The sequence below is a fragment of the Chiloscyllium plagiosum genome, unplaced genomic scaffold (assembly GCF_037043375.1).
Source record: "Chiloscyllium plagiosum isolate Xiang-an unplaced genomic scaffold, Cpla_swu_hap1 HiC_scaffold_24, whole genome shotgun sequence".
Taxonomy (NCBI): Eukaryota; Metazoa; Chordata; class Chondrichthyes; order Orectolobiformes; family Hemiscylliidae; genus Chiloscyllium; species Chiloscyllium plagiosum.
In genome coordinates this window covers 61,680,612-61,699,323 of record NW_028270162.1, presented here as the reverse complement: position 1 = coordinate 61,699,323, position 18,712 = coordinate 61,680,612, and the positions used below count along the sequence as shown (strand labels likewise).

Genomic DNA, 18,712 nt, shown 5'->3' with positions numbered 1-18,712 from the left:
GGGGCCGAATAACCTTCTGCTGTTCCTTACTGGTCTTTATTTCCATGGTTCCCCTCCATCATTTTTCTTAAGTATCAAGTGACTTGCATAATTCTCCAATTTAGATATATATGATCAGAATGGTTCCTAAATTGAGAGAAATGTATTTAACTCCTGTTAATTGTGGTCTGTCCCTGAACTTGATTCAGTTATTTGTTTCCTTGGGATTACAGACAAGTTGGCACCTTCCCTCCACAATAAATGTGCAAAGTCAATTCAGCGTTTCTGCCAATTCTTCCTTTTTGATACAAGGCACCCTGATGCCTGTGATAATTCCTTTTTTCCAAGTATAATTTTAAAATGTTTTTGACATTCCTTGCCTATTATTTATTAGTTGGGGTACAAAGTACAAGAGCAAGGAGGTTATTTGAACACGTATAAGACAGTGGTTTAGTTTCAGCTGGGCTGAGAGATAAATAGGAGGGTAGGGTGGGAGTTAGGGGAAGGTAGCTGGGAAGCTGATAGGTAGATGGAAGTGGGGAGTGATAGTGATAGGTAGGAGGAGCCATAAGGTGGGAAGGAAGTTGGACAGGTAGGACAGTTCAAGGAGGTGTCGAGTTGGAGGGTTGGATCTGGTATGAGGTGCAGGGAGGATAGTTAAGGAAACTGGTAAAGTCGACATTGATGCCACACGGTTGAAGGTCCCCAGTCGGAAGATGAGGTGTTCTTCAGGAAGGTGTTTGAGAAGGCTCCCCATGCTAGGCTGATTGAGAAAGTGAAGCCACACGGAGTCCAGAGTGCATAAGCTAGATGGATAGAGCAATAGGAGACTGAGAGTAGTAGTGGAAGGGAGTTTCACAAACTGGAGAACTGTGACCAGTTGTGTTCCACAGGGATCCATGCTGGAATCACTGTTGTTTGTGATGTACATAAATGATGTGGAGGAAGGTATAGATGGTCTGATTAGCAAGTTTGCAGATGACACTAAGATCGGTGAAATAGCAAATAGTGAAGGGGACTGCAGCAAAATATGGATAGATTGGAGAGTTGGGCGGAAGAATGGCAGACAGATTCAATCCAGGCAAATACAAGGTGATGCATTTTGGAAGATCCAGTTCATATGGTAAATGAAAAGTCCCTGGGGAAATTTGACGTACAGAGAGATCTGGGTGTTCAGGTCCATTGTACCCTGAAGGTGGTAAAGCAGGTCGATAGAGTGGTCAAGAAGGCTTTCCTTCATTGAATGGGGTATTGAGTACAATAGTTGGCGGATCATGTTACAGTTGTATAGAACTTTGGTTCGGCCGCATTTGGAATACGGCGTACAGTTCTGGTTGCCATATTACCAAAAGGATATGGATGCATTAGAGAGGGTGCAGAGCAGGTTCACCAGGATGTTGCTGGGTATAGAGGGTGCTAGCTATGAAGAGAGGTTGAGTAGCGTCATAGAGTCAGAGACATGTACAGCACGGAAACAGACCCTTCAATCTAACTCGTCCATGCCGGCCAGATATCCCAACCCAATCTAGTCCCAACTGCCAGCATCCGGCCCATCCAAACCCTTCCTATTCATATACCCATCCATATGCCTTTTAAATGTTGCAATTGTACCAGCCTCCACCACTTCCTCTGGCAGCTCATTCCATACATGTTTCACCCTCTGTGTGAAAAAGTTGCCTCTTAGGTCTCTTTTATATCTTTTCCCTCTCACCCTAAACCTATGCCCTCTAGTTCTGGACTCCTCCACCCCAGGGAAAAGACTTTGTCTATTTATCCTATCCATGCCCCTCATGATTTTATAAGCCTCTACAAGGTCACCCTTAGCCTCCGACACTCCAGGGAAAACAGCCCCAGCCGATTCAAACTCTCCCTCTAGCTCAAATCCTCCAATCCTGGCAACATCTTTGTAAATCTTTTCTGAATCCTTTCAAGTTTCGTAACATCTTTCCGATAGGAAGGAGACCAGAATTGCATGCAATATTCCAACAGTGGCCTAACCAATGTCCTGTACGGCCACAACATGACCTCCCAACTCCTGTACCCAATACTCTGACCAATAAAGGAAAGCATACCAAACACCTTCACATTTTCATTTGAAAGATGATGGTTGAGGGGAGACTTGATTGGGGTCTACAAAATCATGAGAGGTTTGACAGGGTGGATAGCAAGAAGCTTTTTCTCAGAGGGGGGACTCAATTACTAGGGGTCAAGATGAGAGGGGAAAGGTTTAAGGGAGATATGCGTGGAAAGTTCTTTATGCAGAAGATGGTGGGTGCCTGGAACACGTTGCCAATGGAGGTGGTAGAGGCAGACACGATAGTGTCATTTAAGATGTATCTAGACAGATACATGAATGGGTAGGGATACAGATTCTTGGAAAATAGGTGACAGATTTTGATAAAGAACCTGGATCGGTGCAGGCTTGGAGGGCCAGTTCCTGTGCTGTAATTTTCTTTGTTCTTTGTTCCTCCATGTCGTCGGGTGGCTTGGATTCAGTGGTGGAGGAGGCCCAGGACTTGCATGTCCTTGGCAGAGTGGGAAGGAGAGTTGAAGTGATCAGCCACAGGGTGGTGAGGTTGTTTGGTGCGTGTATGCCAGAGATGTTCAGGAATGATGAAAGGCTTATGCCTGAAATGTTGACTCTCCTGCTTGTTGGAAACTGTCTGACCTGCGGTGCTTTTCCAGTGCCACACTTTTAACTGGATAAATAGCTCAATTTGAGAGCTGGTCCATGAAGGGCTGATTGGCCTCTTGCTGCATTGTAACAATGTGGGTTTCTTTTTTTGAAGCACCCACTTTTTTATAACAATTTGCTGTTCTTTATGAAATCTCCCATTACATCTAGAACTTTGGGGTGGTTTTTGTATACTCTGTTTTGTAGTTTTGTGTTGTTACATAGCCTCTTTCATCAAGCATGGATTGTTTTTTAAACAAGTCAAGCTTTTCCATTTGGAGAAGTAAACTGATTCCGAAAATCCTCTCATAGATCTTCTGTCTTTTAAAAGCTTATTAAAAGATTCACTTGGTGGGGGTGGCTGGTTGTTGTGAATATGGATTAGTTATTGCATTGATGGTGTTGGGATTTCCTGCAGGATCTTACCAGCAGTTTGGCAATAGGAGACCTGTAGGTTGGCAGAGCATCCTGGTATCGACAATGGGGGTCACACAACGTCAAGTAAAGGAACATGTATAGAGGTCAGGCAGATTGAAGATAGAAGCAATAATGGTAGGCTCTACAGCAATACAGCAAAGAATGAAGAAAGGTTTCTTATGGTTAAGTGATGTCTCTCTGGTGACACAGTCAGTGAATGGGCAGATGCTCTGCTTGCAGGAGCTAGCAGAAAGCCTATGAACCTGACTGCAAAGGCCTGGCTGCAAGCAGCAGACATTGTGATTTGTCGAGGAATCTCTGCCAGAATGTGGTTCCAGCAGAGAAAGATACTTCATGGTCAGACACAGATTGGAAAGGTGTTTCAAAGTGGCAAGGTGAATTGCAAACTGGAAACACTAAAAAGAGTCCATTAAATGTGAGGCTCATTGTGGATCCACACAGGGGCAGCACCAGAAACCAAGATCCATATTGAGGGTGCCTTGGCCAATGGGATTGAGATGTCTGCCTCAGCATTGCTGACATACTGCTGTAGTTTACTGTGTCTTACAGAGTGATCAGTACTGATGAACTGAGAGACAGAAGAGACATGTAGTCTGTGTTTATAGACATTTACTCAAATACCAAATAGCCACAATAAACTGGAGGTTCGGTGCCTTTCATTGCCATGGTAACAGTGATTTGGAGTAGACCATGGAGATGGGCAGGTCAGGGCAGAGCAGCCTGTGGAAATGTAGGAGAATAAGACAAGCGATGATGGTGTCCAACAGTCCCTTGATCTTGTGGGACCTGTGACCCCTGGAAACTCTTGGCGAAGGGAAGGCCCAGGCTCCAGGCCTTGCTTAAAAGGAGACACTGAAATCATGTCTCCCCAAGAAGTAACAAAAGCCCAATGCTTCTCCTCTACATCTCAAGACACTGCCTTGTGTTTTTCCAACACACCTTCCACCAGCAAAGTACATTAATCATGAGAAGCTGATGCGGACGCTGCAAGCACAGGAGGCGGTAACAGTCAGTGAGAGTTGCCTCATTGGCCCCGAGAAGAGAGGACAGGCCAAGTGATACTCCACCTAGCAGAGCAGCTGATGTTTCAGCTGCAGAGTCATGCATGTGGATGTGTATCGGAGATCCAGAGGCAGAGAGGTCCACGTGGAAATGACAGAGTCGTCCACCTGAGCCCCAGTGGCTTTTTATCTCTGGCACAGGAACTCATGGCCTTCTCCATTGAAGCAATGTTAATCCCTACATAGAGAAAAAATGGAGAATTGAGTGGACAGAGGGTGCACAGAGATGGGGTGCACAGAGCACAGAGCCAGGGAGGGCACAGAGCAAAGTCTCAGAATCAAACTTACACAGTAAGCGGATGGCTTTGGCCAGTAAAATTGATCCCACAGCACATGGAGCATTAGGAATCTCAATGTGTACACCGACCAGCGAATGCAGATTTTTAGTAGATTAAAAGAGAGATTTGGCAGGTTTTTCAACCAATATGATCCCAGGACAGCAGCTCATTTGATTGCTTCATTTCAAATGGTCCATGAGGACATGATGGTGTTTATAAAGTTAAATAGTTTCTTTGCTGTAGTTGAGGATTCAAAACATCTTCAAACGTATCTTCTACATATCAGAAACATCCTTGGAGTAGGAGGTTAGAGGTCCCTTCATTGAAGATACTCTTCTGGTTGTAACCGGCAAAGATGCACCAAGAGTTGAACCTAGTGGCGATCCACAGCAACACCATTTATTTGGGTGCACATGATGACATAGCAACATGACTCAATGAGTTGCTATGCTCATGAGATGGATGAACACAGATTGATTGATCACTGATGGCACATCCACATTGCCATTGCAGTCATAGGGTAAATGTCAGTGGCACCCTTGAGTGGTTTATTGGTAATCAACATTGGTAAATAAGCTGGCAGTGTGGAAAGAGAACTCATGGCCTCCTCCATTGAAGCAATGTTAATCCCTACAGAGAGAGACAAATGGACAATCAAAATGGACATGCTATTGCTCTAAATAAGTAGGTCTTATATGGTATTCGCAAAATTGAAGGAATCCTTCACAATGTTTGTGGAATAACTAATCTAAAACTGGTTGCAACAATTCATATTATTTGGCTGAACCATGATATGCAGAGCCATTCTGAGGTAAAAAGGGTGTAAAGGGGCATCACTGTTGTATATCTTGGGGAGCCCAAAAATGCAGCCACACAGTGAGCCTGGAGAACAAGTGTTAGAAGCACCTTTGTAACTTGTCCTTAATTTGGCTGTCCTGTCAGGTATAGAGTTAAAGATTTAAAGCTAGAAGCATCATTGAGAACAACAGGCATTTTGTTGACATAGTCAAATTTGTTACGTATGACTATTCCAGTCTGCTTGTCACGTTTACATACATCAGGGTTTGTCCTGAAATTAGACAATGCAAACAGCCATTCTCTTTGAACTTGCAAATCTGTGTGAAATCTCAGCCAAAACCTCTTCCTGTTTAATGTGGGATAACGGCACATCAAAGTTGAAACTTTGAGCGGAACAAACCCATTTTCAAAGAGAACATGCTTGGAGAGATTTTTCAAAAAATTCACCCCAGGATGTGGGCATTGTTAGCTCAATCAGCTTTCATTGCCCAGCCCTGATTGGCCAGAGGGCAGTGGGTTGCAATGTTCATGTTAGCTTCTTCAATCACTGGGAAGAGCAGTGCATCTGGGGGCTGAGGTTACCACATAACAGCAAATGTCTTTGTCACCCACTAAAAAAGGACCTGTTCCCTGCAGAACCTGATGGCTATATATTGGCAGATACTTCCACCTCTGGTATCAATCTTTCTCTTTTCATGGGACTACTAAAAACAGAGAGCCCACCAGTCTGCTGTGCACCAGGGCACACATTATATCAGCTTTCCTGGTGATGACAATAGGAAGCAAACCAGCTGCATCCTCATGTAATGTTGCAAGTGTTGGTTTTCTACAGATACAGAATATTACTGACTGCACACAGCAAGCAATCCAAGCTCAACCAGAGAAAGCAAGAGTATCTGTAAACAGTTGGAGGCCCATTCTTTCAATGTACAGCTGGGGCGGGGTTGTTTATAAGAAAAACAGTTTAAAGGAGGAAAGCACAAGATTCCCAAGAGCTGCTTTTCTCTTGAAGGATCATGAGACTATGGACCTCTATTTGGATCAGTTTGGAGGAGACAATTGAGAGGCTGTCCTAAAAGAATTTACCAATGACATCTCAAAGTATTCCACCAATAAAGCTCAGTTGCAGACAGGAGCAGGTCAGCAGTGGACCCGGAGGGGTGTCAGAGGAGAACCCTGAAAACTGGCAGTCAGCAGCATCTTGAGGAGTCAGCCAGAGGAAGACCCCAGGATGGGGCAGTCAACAACACCTAGAAGAGTGGGCGAGAGGAGGACCCTGAAAATAGGAGGACCTTCCACAACCACCTGATGAAGGAGCAGCGCTCCGAAAGCTAGTGCTTCCAATTAAACCTGTTGGACTATAACCTGGTGTTGTGTGATTTTTAACTTTGTACACCTCAGTCCAGCACTGGCATCTCCAAATCATGACCCTGAAAATAGACAGTTAGCAGCATTTAGAGCAGTGGGCAAGAGAAAAATCCCAGGATAGGGCAATCAGCAGTACCAAGTGGAATAGGCAAAATAAGAACGCTAAAAACAGGCAGTCAGCAGCATCAAGAGGAGTGGGTGAGAGGAGGACCCTGAAAACAGGCAGTCAGCAGCACCTAGCGAAGTGGGCAAGATAATGATGCTGAAAACAAAGACAGCAGCACCTGTAAACCTCATATCGGAGGTAGGAAATAATTTGAAAAGGTTCTCAAGGACAAGATCTGTACGCATTTAGAAGCAAATGGACTTCAGTAAAGTCTTTGACAAAGGTCCCTCATGGCAGACTGGTACAAAAGGTGAAGTCACATGAGATCAGGGTAAGCAGGCAAGATGGATACAGAACTGGGTTAGTCATAGGAGATAGAGGGTAGCAGGGGAAGGATGCTTTTTGGAATGGAAGGTTGTGACTAGTGATGTTCCACAGGGATCAGTGTGGGGACCTCTGCTGTTCATGGTCTACATAAATAATTTGGTGGAATGTGTAGCTAGTCTAATTAGCAAGTTTGCAGATGATACAGAGATTAGTGGTGTTGTGGATAGTGAGGAGGATTGTCAGAGGATACAGCAGGATGTAGATCAGTTTGACGCATAGGCAGAAAAATGGCAGATGGAATTTAATCTGCACAATTCTGGAGGTGTTGCATTTTGGAAAGTCAATTACAGGTGGAAATTATACAGTGAATGGCAGAACCCTTAGGAGTATTGATATGCAGAGGGATCTGGGTGTGCAGCTCCACAGATCACTGAAGGTGGCCAATCAGGTAGATAAGGTCATGAAAAAGGCCTTTGGCATGCTTGCCTTCACTGGAAGAGGCATTGAGTAGAAGGATAGGCAGGTTATGATGCATCTTTATAGAAATTTAGTTAGGCCACATTTGGAATATTGCATACACTACCAAAAGGATGGTCCAGAAGAGATTTACTGGGATGCTGCCGGGTATGGGGACTTTAGCTATGAAGAAAGGTTAGATAGACTGGGTTTGTTTTCATTGGAACACAGGAGGTTGAGGAGTTATCTATCAGAAGTTTATAAGATTGTGAATGGCATGGATAGAATAGAAAGTATGAGGCTTTTTCTCACGGTGGAGAGTTCAATTACGAGGGGACACATGTTCAAGGTGCGGAGGTGGGGAGTGGGGAGAGTGGAGGCGAGAGGGGGGAGGTAGGGAGGATTAAAAGAGACTTGCGAGGCAAGTTTTTCACATACAGGGTGGAATGCACAGCCTATAAGTGAAGGCAGATTTAGTATGGAAGGGAAAAATGTGTCAGTGCAGGCTTGGAGGGCCAAAGGGCCTGTTCTCTTCCGGTGCTGCATTGTTCTTTATCTAGAGGAGTGGGTGAGAGAAGGACTCCAGGATAGGTAAGACACTTTGACTGCGAACAGCAGCTAAGGTAAGACAGTTTGTTTTAAAATTACTTACCGGTAGCGGGCAGCGGTGTTTTTTTTTTTCTCTTCACAGAAAGAGCGGGAGCAGCAGGGGAAAGTGACGAAGACCAGAGGGGCAGCCGGGTAGGTTTTTTTTTCCCTATAAAAGCGCGCAGGAGAAGAACCCGAGGCACTACAGAGGTAATGTCTCCCACCTGCCCTCCTCCTCTAACCTAATAATAAGACCCGTTGTGGTAAGTAGGTAAGGGCTGCATTTTGCTTGTTCTATTCTTTAGACCTAGTTTTTTTTTTAAAAAAGGTTACTTTTAAAGGGATGGCAGTGAAGGCAGTGCAATGTTCCTCTTGCAACATGTTTGAGGTGAGGGATGCCATGGTCGTCCCTGCTGATTACACTTGCAGGAAGTGCACCCATCTCCAGCTCCTCCAAGACCGTGTTAAGGAACTGGAACTGGAGTTGGATGAACTTAGGATCATTCGGGAGGCAGAGGGGGTCATAGATCGGAGCTTTAGGGAAGTAGTAACTCCAAAGATGGCAGATAGATGGGTGACAGTGAGGGGGACTGGGAGGAAGCAGCCAGTGCAGGGACCCCCTGCGGCCGTTCCCCTCAAGAACAAGTATACCGTTTTGGATACTTGTGGGGGGGACGACTTACCAGGGGTAAGTAACGGGGCTCAGGCCTCTGGCACGGAGCCTGTCCCCGTTACTCAGAAGGGAAGGGTGGAGAAGAGCAGAGCAATAGTAATTGGGGATTCGATAGTTCGGGGCACAGATATGCGGTTTTGTGGGAACGAGAGACTCACGTTTGGTATGTTGCCTCCCAGGTGCAAGGGTACGTAATGTCTCTGATCGTGTTTTCCAGGTCCTTAAGGGGGAGGGGGAGCAGCCCGAAGTCGTGGTCCACATTGGCACCAATGACATAGGTAGGAGGAGCGCTGAGGATTTTAGGCAGGCTTTCAGGGAGCTAGGTTGGAAGCTCAGAGTTAGAACAAACAGAGTTGTTGTCTCTGGTTTGTTACCGGTGCCACGTGATAGAGAGTCGAGGAATAGGGAGAGAGAACAGTTAAATGCGTGGCTACAGGGATCGTGCAGGAGGGAGGGATTCTGGTATTTGGATAACTGGGGTTCTTTCTGGGGAAGGTGGGACCTCTATAAACAGGATGGTCTACACCTGAACCTGAGGGGCACCAGTATCCTTGGGGGGAGGTTTGCTAGTGCTCTTGGGGGGGGGGTTTAAACTAACTCTGCAGGGGCATGGGAACCCAGACTGTAGCTTTAGGGTGCAGGACCTGGAGTGTAGAGAGGTTAGGAACATTGCATCAATTTCAAAGGAGGGTGCCTGTAAACAGGAAAGTGGCTTGAAGTGTGTATACTTCAATGCAAGAAGTGTACGAAATAAGGTAGGTGAACTTGCAGCGTGGGTTGGTACCTGGGACTTCGATGTTGTGGCTATTACGGAGACATGGGTAGAACAGGGACAGGATTGGCTGTTGCAGGTCCCAGGGTTTAAATGTTTTAGTAGGGTCAGAGGTGGGGGTAAAAGAGGGGGAGGTGTGGCATTGCTTGTCAAAGATAATATTACAGCTGTGGAAAGGACGATGGATGAAGACTCGCCATCTGAGGTAGTTTGGGCTGAGGTTAGGAATAGGAAAGGTGAGCTGACCCTGTTAGGAGTTTTTTTACAGGCCTCCTAATATTCCTAGAAACGTAGAAGAAAGGATTGCGAGGATGATTCAAGAGAAGTGTGAAAGTAATAGGGTGGTTGTTATGGGGGACTTGAACTTTCCTGATATTGATTGGGAAAGCTATAGCTCAAGTTCGTTAGATGGGTCAGTGTTTGTTCAATGTGTGCAGGAGAGTTTCCTGACACAATATGTAGATAGGCCAACAAGAGGTGAGGCCATACTGGATTTGGTTCTGGGTAATGAACCAGGCCAGGTGTTAGAATTAGAGATAGGTGAGCACTTTGGGGATAGTGACCATAATTCGGTGACTTTTACTCTAGTGATGGAGAGGGATAAGTGTGCACTGCAGGGCAAGAGTTATAGCTGGGGGCAGGGAAATTATGATGCGGTGAGGCACGACCTAGGATGCATGGCTTGGAAAAGTAGGCTTCAAGGGAAGGGCGCAATTGGTATGTGGAGCTTGTTCAAGGAGCAACTATTGAGTCTCCTTGATAAGTATGTACCTGTCAGGCAGGGAGGAAAGGGTCGTGTGAGGGAGCTGTGGTTTAATAAGGAATTGGAATCCCTTGTTAAAGGGAAGAGGGCGGCCTATGTAAAGATGAGGCGTGAAGGTTCAATTGGGGCGATTGAGTTATAAGGTAGCCAGGAAGGGCCTGAAGAGAGAGCTAAGAGCAGCAAGGAGGGGACATGAAAGGTCTTTAGTTGGTAGGATTAGGGAAAACCCTAAGGCTGTCTATAGGTATGTCAGGAATAAAATAATGACTAGGGTAGGAATAGGTCCAGTCAAGGATAGTAGTGGGAAGTTGCGTGTGGAGGCTGAAGAGATTGGGGAGACACTGAATGAATACTTTTCGTCAGTATTCAATCAGGAACAGGACATGGTTGTCAATGTGAATACTGAGTCACAATTAAGTAGAATGGATGACTTTGAGGTATGTAGAGAAGAAGTGTTGGAAATTCTGGAAAGGGTGAAAATAGATAAGTCCCCTGGGCCTGATGGCATTTATCCTAGGATTCTCAGGGAAGCGAGGGAGGAGATTGCAGAGCCATTGGCCTTGATTTTTATGTCCTCAATGTCTACAGGAGTAGTGCCAGAAGATTGGAGGCTAGCAAATGTGGTTCCCTTGTTCAAGGGGAGTAGGGATAACCCTAGTAACTATAGGCCGGTGAGTCTCACTTCTGTTGTGGGCAAAATCTTAGAGAGAATTGTAAGGGATAGGATTTATGAACATCTGGATAGGAATAATGTGATCAAGGATAGTCAGCATGGTTTTGTGAAGGGCAGGTCGTGCCTCACAAACCTTATTGAATTCTTTGAGAAGGTGACTAAGGAGGTGGACGAGGGGAAAGCGGTAGATGTGGTGTATATGGATTTTAGTAAGGCGTTTGATAAGGTTCCCCATGGTAGACTACTGCAAAAAATACGGAGGTATGGCATTGAGGGTGAGTTGGAGGTTTGGATTAGGAGTTGGCTGGCTGGAAGAAGACAGAGGGTAGTAGTTGATGGCAAAGGTTCATCTTGGAGTGCCGTCACTAGCGGTGTTCCGCAAGAATCTGTTTTGGGACCATTGCTGTTTGTCATTTTTATAAATGACCTGGAAGAGGGGTTAGAAGGTTGGGTGAGCAAGTTTGCGGATGATACGAAAGTCGGAGGAGTTGTAGACAGTGAGGAAGGATATGGCAGGTTACAGCGGGATATAGATAAGCTGCAGAACTGGGCAGAAAGGTGGCAAATGGAGTTCAATGTAGCCAAGTGTGAGGTGATTCACTTTGGTAAGAGTAACAAAAAGATGGGGTACTGGGCTAATGGTCGGATACTTGGTAGTGTGGATGAGCAGAGGGATCTCCGTGTCCGTGTCCATGTACACAGATCTTTGAAAGTTGCCACCCAGGTAAATAGTGCGGTGAAGAAGGCATATGGCGTACTCGCTTTTATTGGTAGAGGAATTGAGTTCCGGAGTACTGAGGTCATGTTGCAGTTGTATAAGACTCTGGTGCGGCCGCATCTGGAGTATTGTGTGCAGTTTTGGTCGCCATACTATAGGAAGGATGTGGAGGCACTGGAATGGGTGCAGAGGAGGTTTACCAGGATGTTGCCTGGTATGGTAGAAAGATCGTATGAGGAAAGGCTGAGGCACTTGGGGTTGTTTTCATTGGAGAAAAGAAGGTTTAGGGGTGACTTGATAGAGGTGTACAAGATGATTACAGGTTTAGATAGGGTCGACAGTGAGAATCTTTTTCCACGTATGGAGTCAGCTATTACAAGGGGGCATAGCTTTAAATTAAGGGGGGGGGGGAGGGGGGGGGGGGGGGGGGGTAGGTATAGGACAGATGTTCGGGGTAGGTTCTTTACTCAGCGAGTCGTGAGTTCATGGAATGCCCTGCCAGTAGCAGTGGTGGACTCTCCCTCATTATGGGCATTTAAGCGGGCATTGGATAGGCATATGGAGGATAGTGGGCTAGTGTAGGTTAGGTGGGCTTGGATCGGTGCAACATCGAGGGCCGAAGGGCCTGTACTGCGGTGTATTCTTCTATGTTCTATGTTCTATGGGGCAGTCAGCAGCACCTAGAAAAGTGGATAAGAGGAGGACTCTGAAAACAGGCAGTCAGCAGCACGCCAAGGAGTGGGCACAGAAGGACAGCCAGCAACACCTAGGGAGAGGGTGAGAGGAAGACTCCAAGATAGAGCAATCATTAGCACCTAGAGGAGTTTGGAGAGGGCAGGGGTGTGGGAGGCAAGGTCTTCTGATTTAGTCACAGATCAGCAAAAGGAGGCTCTCACGAACATTGAAGCAGATCAGGAGTCTCCAAGGAGAGAACTGCAGGACCCTCAGCCTCTGCAATTGTCCATCAGTAAGAGTTTCTTTTATGAATGTTGTGGTAGTAGGAGACACTCTAGTCAGAAGGATTGCCACTGTTCTTTGCAGCAAAATGAGAGAGTCCAAAAGTTCGATGGCTTCAGCTCAGAGCTGGATATGAACTTACAACGAGAGAAGGGGGATCCAATTCTCATGGTCCATTCTGTAGAGAATCTAATCTAATCTAATCTCATACCAATACCATGGCAGGAGGTGGAAAGGGTTCTTCATAATCAGCAAGAAGAGCTAAACTAGATTAGATTCCCTACAGTGTGGAAACAGGCCCTTCGGCCCACCAAGTCCACACCGACCCTCCAAAGACTAATCCACCCCCCCTCTGACTAATGCCACCATGCTACCCCTAATTACCATGGCCAATCCACCCTAACCCTCATATTTGTTTTTCCTAGCTAGGAGCCTAATTAAGGTGCAAAACCATTTAAAAACAAGTTTGGAGTATTATTAAGTGAGCCACATGTAAGTTGGCATACAAAAACCAGAATAGAAAGCTAACAGACGACACAAAGACTGATCTGCAGGCAGTGGTTCCAGAACATGGGTCTCCGGCACCACGACTGGGGAAAGTGGGGCACTATTGCTGGGACAATCTATGCCTGAACCCTACTGGAAACTAGTGTTCTAGCAAGCCTCATAACCAGGGAAGTTACAAGAGTTTTAAACTGAATAGTGATGGCAAGGTATCATATTTCAGTTTTACAGAGCACTGATGTGACCACATATGGAGTATTGTGTAAAGTGTGGGTCTCCTTATTTAAGGATGGAAATGCGTTAGAAGCAGTTCAAAGAAGGAACACATCTAACAGCAATAAGGCTAGAGATTACAAAAGTAAGGAAAAAAATTAATACCTCTGTACCTGAATGCATGTAGCCTTCAAGACAAAATAGACGAGCAAACAGAAATACAGCAGTACGATCTAATAGAAAATACAAAGGGATGGCTGCAAGATGACCAAGAATGGGATCTGAATTTTGAAGGAACAGGACATTTAGGAAGGACAGAAGTGCAAAGATATGGAGGAATAGTTCCATTAATTAATGAGGGTATTTAGTCATCCATCTCTATTGTGCTAATTTCAGGAAACCAGAGTGGTTTGGGCAGTGATAAAGAATGATCAAGGTAAGAAGCCATTTGTGGGAATGGCACAATAACCATTCGGAATTTTAGGATATAAAGGAAGAAATAATGGGAGCTTGTCAGATAGTTACAGCAATAATCATGAAGGATTTTAATCTACATAGAGACTGGAGAAAAAAAAATCAAAAGAAATGACTCTATGACTCTAAAAGATAGTGTCTATTTGCATGCTGAATGACTCTCTGACGTACAGTCTGTTTTCAGGATAGCATCTTAAAAAAAGCGCATCTTCGAGTCAGACAGCCTGAGAACAGGCAGTCAGCCAAGGAGTGGGCATAAAAGGACAGCCAGCAGCACCTAGGGAGTGGGTGCAAGGAAGACTCCAAGATAGAGCAATCATTAGCACCTAGGGGAGTTTGGAGAGGGTGGGGGGGTGGGAGGCAGGGTCTTCTGATTTAGTCACAGAGGAGATCTGATATTGTGCAGAGATAGGATGAATTAACAATCTCATAGTGAAGGCATGAACGGCATTATGAATGGGGAGGGTGAACTGCCAGAGGTTGTGGCCTATCTTGGGACCAATGACATAGGGTCAAAGAGAAATGACGTCCCACAAACTTCAGGGAGTTAAGTGGAATATTGAAATGAAGGATTTCAAAGGCTGTAATTTCTAGAGTACTTCAGGTGCCACACAATACTGAGTACTGGAACAGAAGGATAGAGCAGATGAATTTGGGGCTGCAGGGTTAGTGCAGGAGGGAGGCATGTAGATTCCTGAGGCATTGCGACGATTTCTAGGTGAGATGGGAACTGTATAAGCTGGACGAGTTACATTTGACTGTGAATGGGACCAACAGCCTCACAGGAAGGTTTGCTAATGCTCTTGTGACAGATATAAGCTAGATTCTGGCAAGTAGGTCAAAGTGGAGAGAAGCTGAGATGGAATTAAATGTTAAAAAGTGAGCAAGCGAGTCTGAAAGGAGGAAACATAGGCTAGATAAGTAAAGATGTATTTAGTAAGGCTAATTGGAATCTATTTTAATGCAAGGGGCCTCGAGAGTAAGATGAGCTGAAGGCACAGGGAGTAAGCTATGGCTGAAAGCATAGCTGTCAACACTCTTGGTTATAAGATATCGAAACAAGGTAGAGAGGGGGATAGAAGCGTGTGGGGGATTGCAAGGAATCAATTACATCATGGGAAGTGAGGATTTCTTAGAAGGATCATCAAATTAAGCATATGGGTAGAAGTAAAAACCAGAAAGAAGGGAAAACAAGCTGTTGGGCGTATACTATAAGCTCCTACACAAACGATCAGGAAAGAGAGGGGATCAAATCTGTAATCACATTTCAGAGAAGGCAGTTATAGTAAGGGATTTTGAACACCCACATATTACCTGGGATTGTTTTACTATGCAAGGTAGGGAGGGAACAAAATTTGTAAATTGGAACCAGGAGAATATTTTCAGTCAGTATGCAAAAGGCTCTGGGCAGATCTGGACCTAGTTTCCAGAAATGTGCCTGGACAGGTAAAAGGAGTAACAGTAAGGGAGCATTTTGTGACCACAATTCAGTTAGGTTTAGGATAGCTATGGAGAACAAGAATAAAAGTTCTGAACTGGGGAAAGAATTTTACTATGAGACCCCTTTGCCCAAGTGGACTGGGAGCTGCAGATAAAATTGTATCTGTGTGGTGAGAGACATTCAGAGAGGAAATAGCTGGAATAAAACAGCAAAGGGTGGGACCAAGACCGGACAGCGTTGGATATCAAGGGACCTAAAGGTTAGGCTTAAGAGCAAAAGAGAAACTTAGTGCAAATACCAAGGATTCAATACAGCAGAGACCCGAGAGGAGTTTAAAATGTGCAGGGGTAAACATAAAAAGGAAATTAGGAAAGTAAAGATTGTGCATGAGAAAGTATTGACGAGTAGCATAAAGGAATATCTAAAAGTTTCTTTATAAAAATATAAAGAGCAAGAGGAATCTATGAAAGAGCATGGCTTATTAGGGATGATAGATATAATTTATGTGTGGACCCTGAAGATGTGGGCACAGTCCTCAATGAAGTCTTTATGCCAGTCTTCACAATGGAAAAAGGATGACACAGGTATAGCCATCAGAATAGAGGACTGTAAAATATTAGAGAAATTAACACTCAGAGAAAGAAGGGATCAAGGGGTTCAAAATTGTGAATCTTGTGCTGCTATTCTAAATCCCTTGAAACTCACATTTGGCTAATAAAACAAATTCGGATAGGTAGATAAATCTGCATGTCCGAATGAGATTATCTCAAGTTGTTGAGGGAGGCAAAGGAGGAGAGATCAGAGGCCATAACAGTGATTTCAAATTTGCTTTGGAAATTCTTCACAGGTGAAATGCTTGAAGAACGAAGAGCTGGTAATATTGTCCTACTTTTAGAAATAAGCGAAGGGATGGACCAGGAAGTTACAGGCCAACCAGTCTAATGTTGGAGGTTGGCAAGTTCCTAGAAAGAATTCTGAGGAACAGAATATATCTGCACTTGGAAAGAGATGAATTAATCAGGGATAGTCTGCATGACTTTGTTAAAGGAAGATCATGTTTGACAAATTTGAGGATGTAAACAGGATTGTTGATAAGGATAATACATTTGGTGTGGTCTATATGAAGATTAGAAAGGGTTTTGATAAGGCATTATGTCTAATATATATAATGGAGTTCATGGAATCCAATGCAAACGGGCAGGACACAGAGGGTGATGGTAGAGGGATACTTCTGTGACTGGCAGTTTGTTCCCTGTGGGGTTCCACAGGGCTTAGTACTAGGGGCCCTACTGTTTCATAGAATAGAATCCCTACACTGTGTAAACAGGCCATTAGGCCCAACACATCCACATCGACCCTCCAAAGGAGTATCCCACCCAGACCGATTCCCCTTCCTTATTACCTTACACCTCTGCTGACTAATACACCAAACCTACACATCCCTGAACAGTATGGGCAATTTAGCATAACCTGCACTTCTTTGGACTATGGGAAGAAACTGGAGCACCCAGAGGAAACCCATGCGGACACCAGGAAAATGTGCAAAGTCCACACAAACAGTCACCCAAGGCTGCAATTGAACCCTGGTCCCTGGGGCTTTGAGGCCGCAGTGCTTGTAGGAGAGTCTAGAACTAGAGGTTACTGTCTGAAAATAAAGGTATCATCCATTTAAGACACAAAGATAATTCTTTTCTCATAACGTCATGGGTCCTTGTAACTTTCCTCCTGAAAAGATGGTGGAAGTAAAGTCTTTGAATATTTTTAAGACAATTGACACATTATTATTATATAGGTGGAAATGTTCAGTAATTAAGTTTGAGGGCTGAGTGTCCCACTCCTGCTCATCATTTATATATTTAGTAGCAATATGACAACTGCAGGGTTATCAGATTTGTCCTTAGCAAGTTGATGTGTTGCAGACGCCTACAAACATTATTCAAGTCTACAGAATGGCTTGTTATATATTAGAAGATGGAGGAAACTATCCTCCGCTACTACTGTCACACATTAGAAGAGAGATGTTTAGCAACAGAGTCCAACTGCAAAATGTTATGTGAGAGCTTTATTTCAGTTAGCCGCACATCAAAAAACTCAGATTAATAGCTTCTTGCATTTATATAGCCAAATTGAAAGGGAGAGAGAGAGTGAGAGAGAGAGAGGAGACAGAGACAGAGAGGTCAACAAGCTCAAAGCAACGGTTCAAATGATCACTTACAGGAGAAGAGATGAACTATCATGCCCCCATCCAAAAAGACTGACATACTCCCTTCCCACACACACACACACAAAGAACTATTCAGCCAAACCTAATACATCTCCTCACTGACCCTACCACATTGTGTACACATCCTGGGGATGGGGTGGTTGCAATTATTTTCTTTCAGGTTACCTCGAGCCACTCGTCATGCAGCAGCCAGAGGACAGCTTGAGCTTAGCTGATCACATCCCTGCTTTGACTGCGGTCAGGCTCTTGGTTGATAATGTAAGTCTGGCAGCAAGTGAGAGCCCCACTGATCACTACTGACCCCTCCAGCCCCAGCACTGACCAATACTGACACTGACCTCTCCACTCCCCAACACTGACACATTGACCCCATCACTCCCCAGTGCTGACCCCATCATTTCCCAACACTGACCCCTCCACTCCCCAAAACTGACCCCTCCATTCCCCAATACTGGCCCTGCCAGTCCTAACATTGACCAAGATTGACATATTTACCTATCCACTCCCCAGACTGACACCCTGACCCCTCCATTCCATAACACTAATATACTGACCTGTCCACTCTCCAATACTGACACCCTGAGCCCTCCACTCACAACACTGAAACAGTGACCCATCTGCTCCCCAACACTGCCACTCTAAGCTCTCCAGTCTCCAAACTGATCACTCCACTCTCCGACACTGACCTCTCCAGCTCCACCAATGACCTGTATTGCTGGCTAGATCATACAACACATATACAGTACAGCCATTTAAAAATATTATAATATTCCTATAATCTATCTTCAAAGGTTTAGAAGAGTGGAAATGACTAAAATAATCAGAAAGGAAATCTGACCTTGGAAGAACCAAAAGTTCCCAGATGAATCCTCAAATCCTGCATCAATGTGGTCATGGATTGCCCGCCAGTGGCGTGAGGCCAATGCTGGGTAACCAGGCTGCAGATGACCATCTCGCAATCTCCAAACGTACTCCGACTTAAAGAAAAAGAGTTCTCCACGGATCATCGACACTGCATCAAAGTCAGTCTCACAAGCATCTGGCTGCAAAAGATGAATTGCTGATAATTACATAGCTCCTGGTAAACAACTATTCCAAAGGCATTTAGTCTCCACAGGGATGCCAGCTGTATCATGACACACTCACTGCAGGAAACCTACAAAATGTACAGCAACACAGCATGGATTCATTTCTCAATCGTGACCAGAGAGAAATTACCCTGCTCTT

The 18,712-nt window shown here is 44.9% G+C and overlaps 1 protein-coding gene across 1 annotated transcript in view; it reads right to left on the bottom strand.

Moving 5' to 3' along the window:
* mmp11a (matrix metallopeptidase 11a) overlaps positions 1-18,712 on the bottom strand; it is a 102,643-nt gene that overhangs the window by 14,669 nt on the left and 69,262 nt on the right. The window contains exon 6 of the mRNA XM_043716177.2: positions 18,324-18,528. Within this exon, the coding sequence (XP_043572112.1) occupies positions 18,324-18,528 (205 nt within the window). The remainder of the gene's footprint in view (positions 1-18,323; positions 18,529-18,712) is intronic.